Here is a 15,656-nt window from a genome sequence, read left to right on the forward strand (position 1 = left end):
TCGGCTAGCTTTACCACAAGTTCTGTGCAGAATATATAAGGTATTTCATGTTTCTATGTTAAGGAAATATATTCTAGATCCTTCACATGTCATCAGTTATGCAGAATTAGAATTCAGTGATGCTCTAGCATATGAGGAAGTTCCAGTGCAGCTCTTAGACAGAAAAGAACAGGAATTGCGTAGTAAGAAAATACCATTAGTAAAGGTCCTATGGAGGAATCACATGGTAGAGGAAGCTTCATAGGAGCTTGAAGAGGAAATAAGGCAGAAATACCCACACCTGTTAGTGGGGTATAGTAGTGAGTTTGTAAGTTAAATAATAACAGTTTTATTTTTTTTTAATATAATGTAATGAATGTATGATTGTAATATAGAGTATAGGATAGGTAGAGTTTTTAGTTTTAAGAGAATTTTCTTTTATGAGTATATTTGTAATCTCTCAGAAATGCTTATGTAGCCACGATATTCCTCTGCCATAAGTGAGGGTTAGTAATAAAATAAGTAGCTCGTTTATGTTAAGATTGGTGATCAATATAAATAGTAAATTTCGAGGACGAAATTTTATAAGGAGGGGAGAATGTGGAGACTCGTAGAATTATGGTAATTAAATAATAAAAGAAAGGAGGAAGTAAAGGAAAATTTTAAGAAGGTCAGCAGGGTCTCGTCAATGAACAGGCTCCTTGGGATTGCCGTCGTGGACATGTGTATCATCGACGAGAAGATACCGAGAGGATGGTTTTTAGGACCTGAATTTCGTCGAAGAAGAGTAAAGGTTCATCAATGAAACTCCTCTTGGACTCATCGACGAGGTGAGGTGGCTTGTCGAAAAGGCCACGTGTCAATACATCTATAAATATGCACAAAACTGGTTTTTAGCGAAGGAAACTCTCTCTCTCTCTCTCTCTCTCTCTCTCTCTCTCTCTCTCTCTCTCATTTTCCCTCTCTAAAAATGGGATTCTATCACTTCTCTCTAAGTTTTTGGCTCCGTCTCTCCCCGGTTCAACGATCAGAAGCTACCACAGTGATCTTGGGGAGATTCTCTACAACATAGCTGGAGTGAAATATCGATTTGAGAAGTTTGGGAACCATCCTAAAACCATGGTGAGTAGATTATTTGAGTATTTTCAGTATTACTTAGTTCATTTGAGGTCAAATTTAGTATTATATGCGAATATACTGGGGTTTTGTGAAGTAAAATTTGAGTATTATATTTTCAGGAATTGGGTGTTTTGGGACCCTACAGGCATGGGCTGAGAACTCAGTGATTATTTTCAGGAGCCTAGGTAAATTATAATTCAGAAAAGTTTTCGAGTATATAGGTTTGGGGAAATATAGTTGATTTATTGGAAATATGCATATATATATTATTTTAGGATTTTTGGGATAGTACGCCATGAGTGTAAGGATAAAGTTGGAGGTAAGCCTCTCGACCAATTAGGTAAGGGAAATATGCTATGCTAGTAAATTCAGAAATATTATTTGCAAATTACAGTATTATTTTATTAAGGTTCAGGATATAAGTTAAACAATTTTACAGATTTCAGAACATGAGTTTTATTAATAGTGTGGCCTGAGTAGATATTTGATTAGTACAAAATTTATATAGTTTTTCAAAAATATCATGAATTACAATGTGTATATATATAGAGAGACAGATGTATATTTACTAGACAGTTATTTACATATATTATATAGACAAGTATTTTATAGTAATTATAGAATGCCATGTTTTCCAAAATCATAAGACTCAGACAGTACAGATTATTCAGCCAGATATTACAGTTATTATAGCGTTATGGTATTTTCATATCAGATTTATAGTGTTATGGTTATTTTGGAATCATGATGAAAACAGTAGGATATCTATAGAAATAATATATATAGTATAAGACCTTGATGAATCAAGTTATGTTTAGTTAGCAGAGCACGGTACCGTAGCTATTTTCATATCAGAGTGCAATCACATATTTCAGATAGTATGTGGATTCTGTAAAACCATGTCTAAGGAGAGATTGCAGTCTCCACAGTATTCTAGGTTAAAGAGGTCGATTTGACGAGATAGTTACCAGTTCTGTGCCTAGAAGAGGACGCAGTTTGGCCGGGCTAAGGATTGGTAGAGTACAATTAACTTACTTGGTAGGCCAACCAAGATTAAGTCCCGCTTATAGACTGCACAACCCTGTTCTGAGGGGTTAAATCACAACGTACAATTTTTTAGGGTAAATATTTTAGTTATGTATATGTATACAAATTTACAGAACATCAACAATATAGTATGATACTAGAAGTATGAAAAATAGAAAACTCAGATATTACAGTTATACTTTAAAATATGATAAATGCAAGTTATATTGCATATTGATTTACTAGCTTTTACAGTTTTAGCTATTGTCAATATAATGTTTATAAAACTCAGTTACCACACACTAGTAGTAGCATATCTCCTTTTGCTGAGCGTTGTCTCATCCTAGTGGTTTAACATTTTTCAGGTAATCCAACTAGACGAGCAAATTAGGCTTGCAGATAGAGGGATCTTTTGTACTTCCCTATCTTAAAGGGTAAGTGTGTTCTGGGGAATATATTTTTGGAGTAGATGAAACTGGGGTGATGTGTAAATATGTATACATCATTTGGAAACACTGAATTCTAGTATTGTAAATGTGGATGTATGACTTTATGTTTTCCGCTGCATAGGTGTGCCAATTCATGTTCAAGGATACCTTAGTGCCAACTAGGCCTTGAGAGGTTGTAGTAGGTATTATAGGGGTATCAGAGTAAATTATATTTTATAAAAAAAATGGTGTAATTTTTGGGTCGTTACAGACATCCCCTCTTGAGAACATTATCAAGTCATCCGCAAAAGCTAGATGTGTAGTTTTTAGGCCCTCGCATATTGGATGAAATTTAAATCCCTTGTCATCTTCCATATCTTTCAATAGTCTAGCAAGGTATTCCATAAAAATCACAAATAGTATATGAGAGAGGGGATACCTTTTTCGTAGTCCCTTTTTGCCTTTGAAGAAACCAAAAAAACCTCCACTCAAGGAAATGGAAAAGGATGTAGTGGAAACAAACTACATAACCCATTGGATAATGGTTTGGGGAAAGTTTAAATGCTCAAGCATTTCCTTAATAAATTTGCAAGAACTGAGTCGTAGGCTTTCTTCAAGTTGATCTTAAGCATGCACCCGGTGATATTCTCTTCATGGCATATTTCTTAACCAGTTTGTAAACTAAATAGATATTTTCTACCATACTTCTACATCTAACAAATGTAGATTGAGCAGGGTTGATAAGAAAATAAAGCCATGGCTCAATCCTATTGGCTATGATTTTTGAAACAACTTTATAAATCACATTACAACATGAGATTGGCCTGAAATCCTGGACTGAAGATGCATGACTTGATTTTGGGATTAATGCAATTGCTGTATGATTGATCTGTTTCAGAATTTTACCAGTTATAAAGAATTCCTTCACTACTAGGGTGAAATCCCCTCCCACTATGCCCCAAGCCTTCTTAAAGAAGCATGATGTATACCCATCTAGCCCTGGTGATTTACCTTCTCCAATACTTAATACAACCTTTTTAATTTCTTCATCTGAGATATGAGTCACCATTTGTTCAGCTTGGTCCATACTAAGAACCTGACCTTTTGCTATGATTTGTGTCCACTGATGAACACTCCACTTCAGTCCCTAACAAGTCTTTATAGTAGTCAAGAAACTCTTCAGCAACCTGTAACTGAGAGGTTGTAACTTCCCCATTAGATTTAGTGACAGAAACACTATGGCTTCTTCTGATGTGTCTCCTCATTAGTGAATGGAAGAAAGAATTATTTTTATCACTACATAATAGATATGTGCTCCTTGAAAATTGAGCATGGAACAACCTATTGGCCTGTGAAAGTTTCTGAGCCATAACCTTTTTTGATGCAACTAATCTCTACAACTCCTCGTCTTCTGGATCATTGTGAAGCAATTGTTGAACATCCAAGAGCTCATCATTGGTCCAATTTGCTCTCGCAGAAATATGTGAGAAGTGGAGGATATTGAGGTCCCTCAAAAATCTCTCTGTGGCCTGCAACTTTTTCACCAACTTGAACATTCTACATCCACGTATTCAGATATTCCACCCTGTCTTAACCATTTCCTGAAAATCACTATGATTTGCCCACATGTTGAAAAATTTAAAAGGTTTTCTTCCTAAGTTGTTCTCCTCAAACAAAGAAGCAATATTGTGCACATTGTTGATCATATTGAATATATTGATAATGTGAAAGATGAACTTAAATGAATATTTTTGTTGTGGTTATTGAACTTGTTGGTAATTAAACATCTTATTGTTGAATTTGAGTTGGATTGAATATCATGATGAACTTGAACATGTTACAACATCATTGTAAATGGTTCTATGGATATTTCTTTTTTATGAACTCCCAAAAACCTTTTGATATTTTTAATAAGGCGGAGCAAACATATGTGATTTAATTGGTGTGATCCCAAAAGCGGGTGTGAGTTGGAGATTTAAAAAATTTTCTCCTAGGTTCAATTCAAATTATGAACAGTATTTCTCAACCTAGGGTCTTTCTAAACAGTCTCAATTCTCCCAGTAAATCAAGTATGCAAATATTTAAAACATATATTAGCTTCTCTACAAATTAAATATTTGCATACAACAAACACATCAGACCCCATTCAAAACATAAGTGTGTATGTAAAAATAATTAAACAATGAAAATAAACATACACGTGGAACACATCTCATTTAAATTAAATGTGTGCATACAAATAATTATAACAATAAATAAACAAGCATAAATATGCTGAAATTAAAGTGTGGGAATTTAAATGAGATAGACACACATACACACACACACACACACACACACACACACACACACACACACACACGATTTGTTCAAGGTTCGGCCAAACCAACCTACGTTCCCGCCTTGGGCATACCCCCCAAGGATTTCACTATCCTTGCTCACTTAAACGGGCGGAGCAAAAACCGTTTACAACCTTTTCTTATGGGGCAAGGTAAACCCCAGCTACACTTATTGGGCGGAGCTATAACCCAGCGACACTTTATGGGCAGTGCCACAACCCAACTCAATTATCAGGCCAAGTTCCACTGGTCTCCCTTATGGGGCAGAGACTCCCCAATTCAATTTTAGGGCTGAACCAAACTGGTCTCCTTTATAGGGCGGAGACTCCTTAGTTCAATTAACGGGATGAACCAAATCGTTACATAAAATCATTTTTGTGCATATAAAAATGTTTCTGAAAATACAAGCAAAGATGTACAAGATTAAAGCTCAAATATGCACTCTATGATGATATGAAATCATGCTCAGTAGAGTATGAGTGTTTTTCTCAGAATGATGTAATGTATATAATAAATATTTCATAGATTTGGACCCTAATAAAAATATTCTCCTAAGAATATTTTTCAAAGAATAACTGGAGAACCTAGGGTTTTGCTTCCAAAAGGTTCTAGCACGAAAGAATATGAATGAAAATAGTGTGCATTCACAAGCAAAAAATGAGTTTCTCCAAAAAATTATTTATCAAGAAAATAATCGAGAGAAACTTTAAGCTTACTCTCAAAAATTGGTTTTAAGAAATTTAAGTATATGTGAGAGTAAGTGCTCTAAATATAAATGCACAAATAAACTGCTCTCTTCCAATGTAATTTTTGAAATGAATAAAAAACAGAGAGTTGGAGAGTATTAAAAAATTTGCCCCAAATAAAATTTTTTGCAATAAAAAAATGTTTGGAGGAACTTTGATTATGAAAAACCCAAATAAATTTGAAATAAATTTTTTGGCTAATCAAAGTTATTAATTTGGAGTAATGAAAGAGTATTTATAAAGTTTGAGCAAATTATGACCGTTAGGGACATGCTTGGTATTTTTAGATTTGTTTAATAAAAAATAAATATGTTTAGGTGTTGAAAAATTGACCAACCCGAGAGGTTCAGTCGACGTAGGCCTAAGGCTGGTCTGCCAACTCTTGAGGGTCGATCAACTGAAAGCATTTTGAACTAGGGTGGCCGATCAGCCAAGGAAGGTGGAAAAGTCAAATTCACAGTTCGGTCGACCATGGAAGCTGAGTTCAAAATTGGTCGGTCAACCAAGCCAAGTCCAAATTTTGACTTCTAGCCTAGTACGTGGTCAGTCGACTGAGAGATACAAAACATGAATTGGTCGGTCGACCTAAGCCTTTTAATTAAGCTAAAAAATCCAACTTCAGTCGACTAAAGATCGATCGAAGTCTTTGCAAAATTAATTAAGCCATGTTTTTGCCCCAATTTTGCCCTTATAGTTATTTCAAAAACTTTGTTTGATTTTAACTTTTATGAAGATAATTTTTTATGAAAAAATCAGTGCCCTAAGGTCTGCCTATAGCTTTTGATTCCCCATGGTCAATCTATGGGACTGTCTAAGCATTCAAATCATATCATGCAATATGTATGCATTATTATAGACTAGATATAAAAACTAAAATGCATATACAAATTAAATAAAATGTCTTCTTTTCCTTTGCTCTTCAAGTCTTCATGGAACATGTCAGGATGATGTGAGTTTTAAGTCCTTTCTGGCTTCTATCTTCCTTTTCTATGTGTGCATTCTAAATTGTAAACCTATTCAAAACAATAGGCACACACATTAGATCCAAGTGTTTTGTTAGCATCAAAATAGGGATCAGACTCAAAAAGTCAACAATATATGAAAAATATTTTTGAAAACATGAGCATGATTGTGAATTTTTTTGATAATTGTGAAATAATTTTTGAAAATCATGAATGTATTATGTTGATGCGACATATTCATTTTTTGAAATTAGAATACTTTGGTTCAAACTTGAGTTTCAAATTGTGGACTATTTTGAAAAATTCATACACTTTATATTTACCTGTTGATATTGACGAGGAAGAAATTTTCGAGCATGGAAAAGTTTGTTTTGAAGTTAATTCGGTATCAATTTTGTTCCATTTGACTTATGATCCACAACTATTGATATCAACTCTCGTATGACCGTGCATAATTTGGTATTATCTATTGTCATAATTTTTTACCTTACTAATTTCATGTGGTGCATATTGACATATTTTTATAATGAATATGTTGTAATTGAAACATTGTACTTAAAAGAAAATCTTTAGTCTCACCCCTTTTATTTTAATTTTAATGATGTCAAAAGGGAGAGAGGTAAGAAAAATGGGAACTTGATGTGAGTTTAATTTATTTACATTTATTTTTATTTTATTTTATTTATTTATGTATTTTTTTTAGTAGCTTATATCATCAAAAAGGGGGAGATTATTAGCCTCAAGGATTCATTAACTTGGTTTTGATGATAACAAACTATTATAGACTAGTGACTTTATACTTAAGTTATTTTCTACATGATTTAAGTCATTAAAGTTGAATAAAAGAGAGATGAAATTGAAGGCTTTAATTGATTTATTTGTATTGTTTTTCTTTCAATTGCAATGTACTTTAAATTGTAGAACTTTGAAAAAATATAAAACATAGCACTAAAGGACTTAAAGTGATAATTTGGGAACAAAAATGACTAAACCTCGGCCTTGTGCTAGGGGTAGTCGATCGGCCCAAGTAAAGGCTAGAGGTGCTCTATCAGCACTTGAAAGCGGTTGATTGGTCTGGCAAGTCTTGCGTGTAATGGTCAGTTTTTTCTTTCTAATGGCTAATAAGCAGTCAACTGAATCTAGTAAGTAGTTAATTAATCTAATAATTCAAAAGACTGTAAAGGGGAGAAGACAACTAGTTTTCATATAAATTCTATACATATGTCCTCCTAAACCTTAAGAGTGTTGGATAACATGCTAAATATCTAAGTACTCTAGCCTTACAAATCTCTCGTATTCTCTTTATATGCTAAATTACTTAAGAGAATCTCTAGAAAACTCTTAAGCGTACATTTGATTATTCTTCGAGAGTTTATTTTGTGAGTTTGAATTGCAAATATTCATTGACATGAATTTTCCTTTATAAGCTTTATTGTAATTAGCTCCTTGGTATTCGAGAAACAAAGATTGTACTTTGGTTGCCCAGGCTCTACTAAAAAAAAAAAAAAAAAGGTTGTATTTGGTTTCTTTGGTCTCTATTCAATCTTCAAACAATGGTTATAAGTAAATGTTGGTCTGGTAGTATGTCTAAAGGGGGGGGGGGGGGTGAATAGACTTTCTTCCATGATGTGGTCACTTTCTACAAACACAGAAATCTTACCAAGAGCAAGTGCATAAAATTGCCGTGTAAAAGGAAATGTAGAAAATCATGATAATAATATAAATGAGATAAGAGAGAGGAAAAACTTAACACATTGATATTTACGTGGTTCAGCACCCCGCCTACGTCCACGCCTTGAGACCTACTCAAGGATTCCCAAAATCCACTAAAATCCTCCTTCGGGCGGAGAAGCCAATACACATCAGCTCACAAAGAGCTTCAACAAGGTGCTCACTTAGCGACACCCAAAAACAGCTCACAAAGAGCCCTTGTTTACAAAAGGTAGATGAAAATTAAATGTAAGCTTGACTACTCCCTTGAGCTAGTTAAACCAATAAACTCCTTACTCAATATCCTCTGTCAATAGAGTGAATGCAAGACAAAGAGTAGCAAGAAGAGGGCAAGTGAGTTTGTGAGTAAACCCTAAAGATGACAACACCAATGAATGATCTTCTTTCAATATAATTTCTCTAGGTGGGAAGAAAATGCTATTTACTCCTATTTATACGTTAAATGGGCGAGTGCAACGCTGGAGAGCCATTGGGCATTTATGAATGTAAGAAAAAATTCCAAAATAGCCGTTCGCAGCATTTAATGTTCATTGTTGCCCGACGTTCGTCGACGAAGCCCTGTGTTCGTCGACGAGCTCTTCAGAAATTTTGTCGACGAAGCCCTGTGTTCATTGACGAGTTGCTGGTTCTGAATTCAGGTACCTCTTGATATATTTTCGTCGATTAGAACCTGTGTTCGTCGACAAGTCCTTCATGTAATTCGTCGATGACGCCCTGTGTTCGTCGACGAGTTGTTGATTTGAATTCAGATGCCCCTTGGTATCTTTTCGTCGACGAAACCCTATGTTCGTCGACGAGATCCTCCTTCTTAAAATTTTGTCCTTTTAAGTTTCTAAGAAGGTTCTTGTCTATTTGGGGGTTTCTTTATACACTTTTAAATGACTTTACTAGTATTTTGTTGTGTGTGTGTGATACGCCCCTTTCTTGCTCTTAGTATTGAGTTTCACTCTATGTACAAGATATTTACAAGATGATATCTCTCTTATTTTACACACTCATTTTTCAGATGACTTTGTACATTTGTTGTATTGTTCATGAATGCTTTGAGAGACTTGTGCTTCTGGTCATGACATGAGTTACTTTGACTGTTTGTTGGTTCATATGCCATTTTGTATTCCTGAAACATATCTTAGAATAGTGCTAGTGACCTTGAGAGCAGCTAATGGGTTGATAACATCAAAACATAGTAGGAATGAAAGACCTTTATCTATTTGGTCTAATAGTAAAACTTCACGGTGTTGCCTTTGAGAGAGTGGACATAGGCTGATTGCCAAACCACTATAAAAAGGAGTTTGCATCTCTCTTTGATCTAATTGCTTTTATGTTTCTATGATTTGTTCGATTGTGTAATTTGCTTTAAAATTTGAAATCAAACACTTTAATTTTATTAAACCTAATTTACCCCTTCTTGGATTGCCTTTAGGCCAACAAGTTGAAATTAAAATAATGAATCATATTAACATCAAATAATTAATTTTTTAAAAAAGTTTAGATTTCAAGTCTTAAATTTAAATATTTGTACGATTTAAATAAGATAGAGTACATACTTATATTAAATTTTATACAAATTTTACTCAATCTTTAACTTTTTTTTCTCAATTTAATTATGTTTTCCTCTCCATTCTAAATGATTTCATGTCTTTATCAAGTATAAACATTAAATCATTTCCTAAACTAGCACATATCATTTTATTTTTTTTTTCTCTTAGTTGGCCAAAAATTGCAATATATGTTTTGTAATAGCTAATGCCTGGTGAAGATTTAAAGAAATATAAAAGAACTAATCATTCTGAATTTTTTAACATCAGAATTCATGCATTGGTTGGATGACTCACGTGGCCCATTCTTTATTTGATCATAGGCTTAAGCCTCCACCCTCTACCGCTAGTGGGCCTGATGAAGATGACAGCACGGTGGAGGCTGTGCATTTATTTTATTATAATTAAATAATAATAATCTTATTAAATTGAAAAAAATATTAAATTTAACTATTTTCAGCTAATTAAAATTTGAGATTTGAAATAATTATAACTTTACATTTGAGGGAGACTCTCAAAAACACTTTTACTACAATAAATAACAAAACTTTAAAATGGTTCATAAGCCATGAACCAAAATCGTTTTAAACCGTACAAATATATTTTCATTGGATAACCTAAATTTTTAATAAAATATTTTAAACTTTAGGTTCAACCATCTCAATTATTTAAACAAATTATATTATAATTAGCCCACTCTCCTCTTTTCACCTCAGGCATTTGGAATTCTCATCTCTTTTATGAGAATTAGACATAGAGATAAATCACAAGAATTATGAAAAAAATTATTTTCGTTTTAAGGTGTTGAAGTGGAAAACACTTGTCATTTAGAATTCCACTTGAGACAAGTCATTAGATTTGATGATTATTTTAAAGATCATTAGGTTTGAAATTTGAAAAAATTTCTCAATAATTATGTGATCATGGGTCTACTTCTTAATGATCAAATTATGTCACACCTTATACTGTGACCTAATTTTGTTTCCCAACAATAAATGACCATTATTGCAAATTAATCATTCATTCATTTGATAAATTATACAGGGGACCTCCACCTCCACATGTCCGTGTGTCTGTTTTCTTAATATTAGACATGTGGCAAATTGGTCTTAGATTTATTGTTATTAAAAGGAGATTCATTTTCAGTAAGTGTATAATTAAGAAAATAGACACACGAATACGTGGAGGGAGAGGTCCCCTATATAATTTCTTCCTTCATTTGGCAAGAAACTATAAAATAAATATGGTTTCTTTGTCCCTTCATGAAACATTTTGCACTCTGAGGAAGAATGTTAATTTTTATTAGAAGCCAAAAAAAAAAAAGAAAAAAAGAAAAAAACTTTATTTTAAACATGCTACTCCATTTTTAATTTCTACAAAGATCATATTTTTCTCTCTCCATTGGCTATTTGCAAGCTCATCACATCATAGACTGTGATCCCCTATATCTGATCATATTAAAATTTTATTTGATTTTGTCTTGCTTTTTTTTTTTTTTTTGTGGGGGCACGGGGGGACGATCCCCATCCCCCATCTGATCATATTAGAAGGGGGGGAGGGGGTATGATCCCCCATCCCCCGTCTGATCATATTAGGATTTTATTTTACTTTTTGTGGTTTTTTTTTTTTTTTTTGGGGGGGAGGGTGGATGCTTTACTGTGATCATCGTGCTATTTTTTTTTTATTTAAGATAACTCTATAGAGAACATTCAATTACAAATAATATACAATATTTTATTTACTCCCTTTCTTTGAGAGGATGAATTTTAGAGTTTTAAATTTAGATTTATATAGATTTAGACAAAACATAATATAAAATTATATTAAATTTTATTTAAAATCATATGAACTTAAATTAAGAATTGAAATCTAAACTGTCAAACACTATTTTTATTTTCATTTTTGTTTGATAATCATAAAAGATTTTATGTTGAGTTGTGACTCGCATTCAAAAGTTATTTAGTAGCTTAAAATTGTTACAAATGAGAATCCTCCATACTTGAGATTTCTTTATCTACTTAAACTAAGTTAAATGGAGTCAATGTGATACAATACATTTGATTCATCATGCAATGTAAGCTTACTATCATATGAGAGTATTTTGAGGTTTTTATACGGAGCTATGTATACATATTGTAGCCGAAGGTTTAAGCCCTCAACAATTTTTATTTGATAGTGATAATTGTGTAAGTACTCTAGGCATAATACCAAATAATGTACATTCGTATTATTATTATTATTAATACCATAACATGCTAGTTTGCTGCTATCTGTAAATGCGGACGAAGGCCCGTCAGCCACCAAATATACAGTGCCCTAAAACACCCTATCTTCTCTCAATAAAATATTAAAAACATAAAATCTGGCAACCATAGGCCCATCAAAGATCTCTGCTGATGAAAATAACGTATCTCCTACTCCCACTTTTAAAGAGACTGGGATTGAGGCCTAGAGAGAGAAAAGATGTAGAGAATTAACTTAACTGAGACCTTGCAGCATGGACTACGTTTCTCCTGTGTTTCCACTTGACCGCACTGACGAAGTGTTCTCAATCTCTTTTATTCCCTCCCAACAACAAACAGTCCAGAAAGATGAACTCCCATCAACTTCTCTGGACGGCAATGGCTGCGGCAAGAAGCCGGACTATCGCCGCGGGCGTAAGCCATATGCCAGCTTTGGCAGCAATGATGATAACCCACATGAATCCAAGAAGAAGAAGATGATGCACAGAGATATTGAAAGACAAAGAAGGCAAGAAATGGCTGCCCTTTATGAGTCTCTCCGCTCGCTTCTCCCTCAGGAATATCTCCAGGTCAAATAACCTTCTAATCAATCATATTCCCCATTAATTTTTTTGATGTAGAGCTTTTTATTTTGTGAGTTCTACTGTTCTGGCTTTATGCTGAGGATTACAGTGTTGGTGTTTCAGGGAAAGCGATCGATATCCGATCATATGCACGAGGCTGTGAACTATATAAGACATCTGCAGAAGAATCTCAGAAGTCTAAGTGACAGGAAAGATGGACTAAAGAGACTGTCCGAATCGAGCAATGTCAATGTTGCAGAAGAATGTTCCCAAAAAGGTTCACTGGGCTCTGCTGCTGTGACAGTAAAACCTTGCTGGGCAGGGGTGGAGATTGTTCTAAGCACCGCTCTGGGGGAAGGAGGGCTGCCTCTTTCCACAGTTCTTGGAGTTTTAATTGGAGAAGGCTTGAGTGTTGTCAGCTGCATTTCTGCTATAGTCAATGAAAGGCTTATTCACACTATAGAGTCTGAGGTACTGCATGATAATTCTTTTGAATAAATAATCTAGTTTTGGCTTTTGGGTTTTGGGCTTAATGAAGATTTTCTGCTATATTTGCATAATTTACAAGAAATCCTTCTCATTTGTAAGCTTACCCACAGGTGAGTGACGGTCGGACCGTCGATCTATCGGGCCTGCAGCAGAAATTGGCAGACTTAAAAGTCTGATTTCGAGGTAGATTGTTGAAGCTCTTTGGATTGCTTTACATTAGATGGAAGTTTGCCTAGGAAAAAAAAAAATTTAAGTTTGAGTTTGTGATCCCTTCCAGGTCTTGCTCCTGGTCACCTCAGGTTTGTGCTAGGTAACAGTAATATATTATCTAGAAATTCTTCTTGTGAACATATCGATTGCTTTTCACCACCCAGTTTGGCTGTTCGACATTAAAACTGTTAGTGAGATGTTGATAATGATACCAAATTTTTCAGTAAAGCAGAAGCTCATCGTGATCAAATTTTTTTCCCAATATAGTTTATTCATTTTTCTAATTTCTTTGTTTATATTCCTTGCTTTGACGCCCAAGAGCGCAATACTGCCCGAGTCAATTTACGCATTTCAATATCAAAAGCTCCCAGCAAGACGTGATTTTTTCTATGGATCTTATACTCCAGGCCCCCACACTATAGGAGTCTGGGGGTAAGATGTAGGCGGTCTTATCTCTATGTTAGTGATTTTTGGATGTGTCAAGTCAAACTCGTCTTTAGTTAAAAGGCTATAAATATACTGCAAAGTTTTCTCATATTCACAGATTAATTTATATCAGAAATTCAGGATATTGAAGTTTGTAAATGATATATACAGTATCATTTATTGACTGACGTCGAAATTTGCATTTAACGTCACCCTTGATTTTCATGTCAGCATTGGTTTGATGATTCTGTGTTCCTCGTGATTTCACCAAATGAAGAAATTCCCAACCCTAAATTTGATCTCTCTCTCTCTCTCTCTCTCTCTCTCTCTCTCTCTCTCTCTCTCTCTCTCTCTCTCTCTCTCTCTCTATATATATATATATATATATATATATAATATTCTAAAGCAAAAAGATCTTCCTCATTTTTGCTATGCTTTGCACATTTTTTGGCACTAGTTTGGAATTTGCAGCTCCCAAAGGTTAGAACAAAATTTGTTTGCAATGATAAATTAGGTTTTGCATGAGTTGCTAATGGCAATTGAGTTACACTCACCTATAGCCCAAAAAATTTATCCACAAGCAACAAAAGGTATCTTATCCTACTGCAAACCGCAAGCCATATGTCACGCTGTTATGTTTTTGTTCTTGACTTTGTCAAATTTGAAGAATGATTAGCACGGTAACTTTGGAAGAAAACGATATTCAGATGGATTATTGAAGGAACTCTGTTTATCATGGATTTGGTCATGGATAGATGTCATAGGACGTATGCATTCTGAATGTCATTATGACGCTATGGTGATGCAAACAGTTGTCACATAGTGACGTTCTTGGCCTGTGATGTATGATCGATCATGAAACTTGCATATGGTTAACTATGCTTGAGTGATAATGTGACAAGAAGACTTTACTTTAAGTGGAATATAAGGTGAGCTACCTACTAACCCCAGAGTGCTTTTGGGCACTAAGTGAACACCCTAAGGAGTATTTAATTAGAGGTGAGCTCTTGGCATCATGGAGGAGTGTCTTAAGCTTCTGCGTGAGACTAGGAAACCTATGAATGACTCACTTGAGAATCCACTACTTCTTGACAAAGTACAACTTTGAGATGTGTTTTACAAATGAAGAGTTGAGCTCTTTATATAACTTTAACCTCAAGCCCAAAAAACACTTCTCTCCAATGTGGAACAAATAAAACAAAAAATTCAAAACAACTTTTTATACTAATGTGGAACTATTCTGTAAGAACCCGAACTGTAATATATGAATTTAAATAATTAAAAAAAGGGTAAAATTGAAATTTGAGCAGGCTTTGTCGACGAAACCAGATTTCGTCGACGAAGACCTTGTGCTACTCGTCGACGAAGTTCAGAGGCTCATTGACGAGGAGAAGCCAAGGGGTATCGGGGAATCGGAAATCTCAGGCTCTTCGACGAAGACAGCTGAGTCAAAACTATTATAAATAGATATTTTCATTACTTTTCAGCTAAGAAAACTCAAATTCTCTCTCTATCTCTCTATAAACTTAACCTACTCTCTATCTCTCTAGATTTCTGCGTCATATGTTGTGAGAATCGTTGATCCGAGGTTACCACGAGGATCGTGGAAGGATTCTCTACAAGTTCTACGGATTAGATTTTCGTTTCGGGCATTCTCGAGTTTTGGCTCGAAATCAAGGTAAGGCTCAATTTTCAATTCTAATCCTATAGTTGTGTAGATAATAGGTTTGTGAGCATATTCTGTATTGTGGTATGTAGGTTTTGGAACTCGATTTGCTGTTTAGGGGCCTTGGAGTTCGGGGTTTGTCATTCGGGAAAAGGTAAAAGGATTCAGTTTATGTCGATTATTTTTGAAAT

General features: G+C 34.4%; 1 protein-coding gene across 1 annotated transcript; it reads left to right on the forward strand.

Moving 5' to 3' along the window:
• The first annotated feature begins 12,365 nt into the window (after positions 1 to 12,365).
• Positions 12,366 to 13,339, forward strand: LOC131163495 (transcription factor bHLH118). Its single transcript, XM_058120091.1, has 3 exons — positions 12,366 to 12,680; positions 12,798 to 13,145; positions 13,274 to 13,339. The coding sequence occupies exons 1-3, from the start codon at positions 12,366 to 12,368 to the stop codon at positions 13,337 to 13,339; spliced, it is 729 nt and encodes a 242-aa protein (XP_057976074.1).
• The last annotated feature ends 2,317 nt before the right edge of the window (positions 13,340 to 15,656 follow it).

The sequence above is a fragment of the Malania oleifera genome, chromosome 9 (assembly GCF_029873635.1).
Source record: "Malania oleifera isolate guangnan ecotype guangnan chromosome 9, ASM2987363v1, whole genome shotgun sequence".
NCBI classification, from domain to species: domain Eukaryota; kingdom Viridiplantae; phylum Streptophyta; class Magnoliopsida; order Santalales; family Ximeniaceae; genus Malania; species Malania oleifera.

Bases quoted from the DNA above. Each gene is read 5' to 3' on its own strand.
- LOC131163495 (XM_058120091.1), top strand. From the start codon at position 12,366: ATGGACTACGTTTCTCCTGTGTTTCCACTTGACCGCACTGACGAAGTG. The intron at 12,681-12,797 runs GTCAAATAACCT...TTGGTGTTTCAG, and splicing joins TCCCTCAGGAATATCTCCAG to GGAAAGCGATCGATATCCGA. The intron at 13,146-13,273 runs GTACTGCATGAT...GCTTACCCACAG, and splicing joins TTCACACTATAGAGTCTGAG to GTGAGTGACGGTCGGACCGT.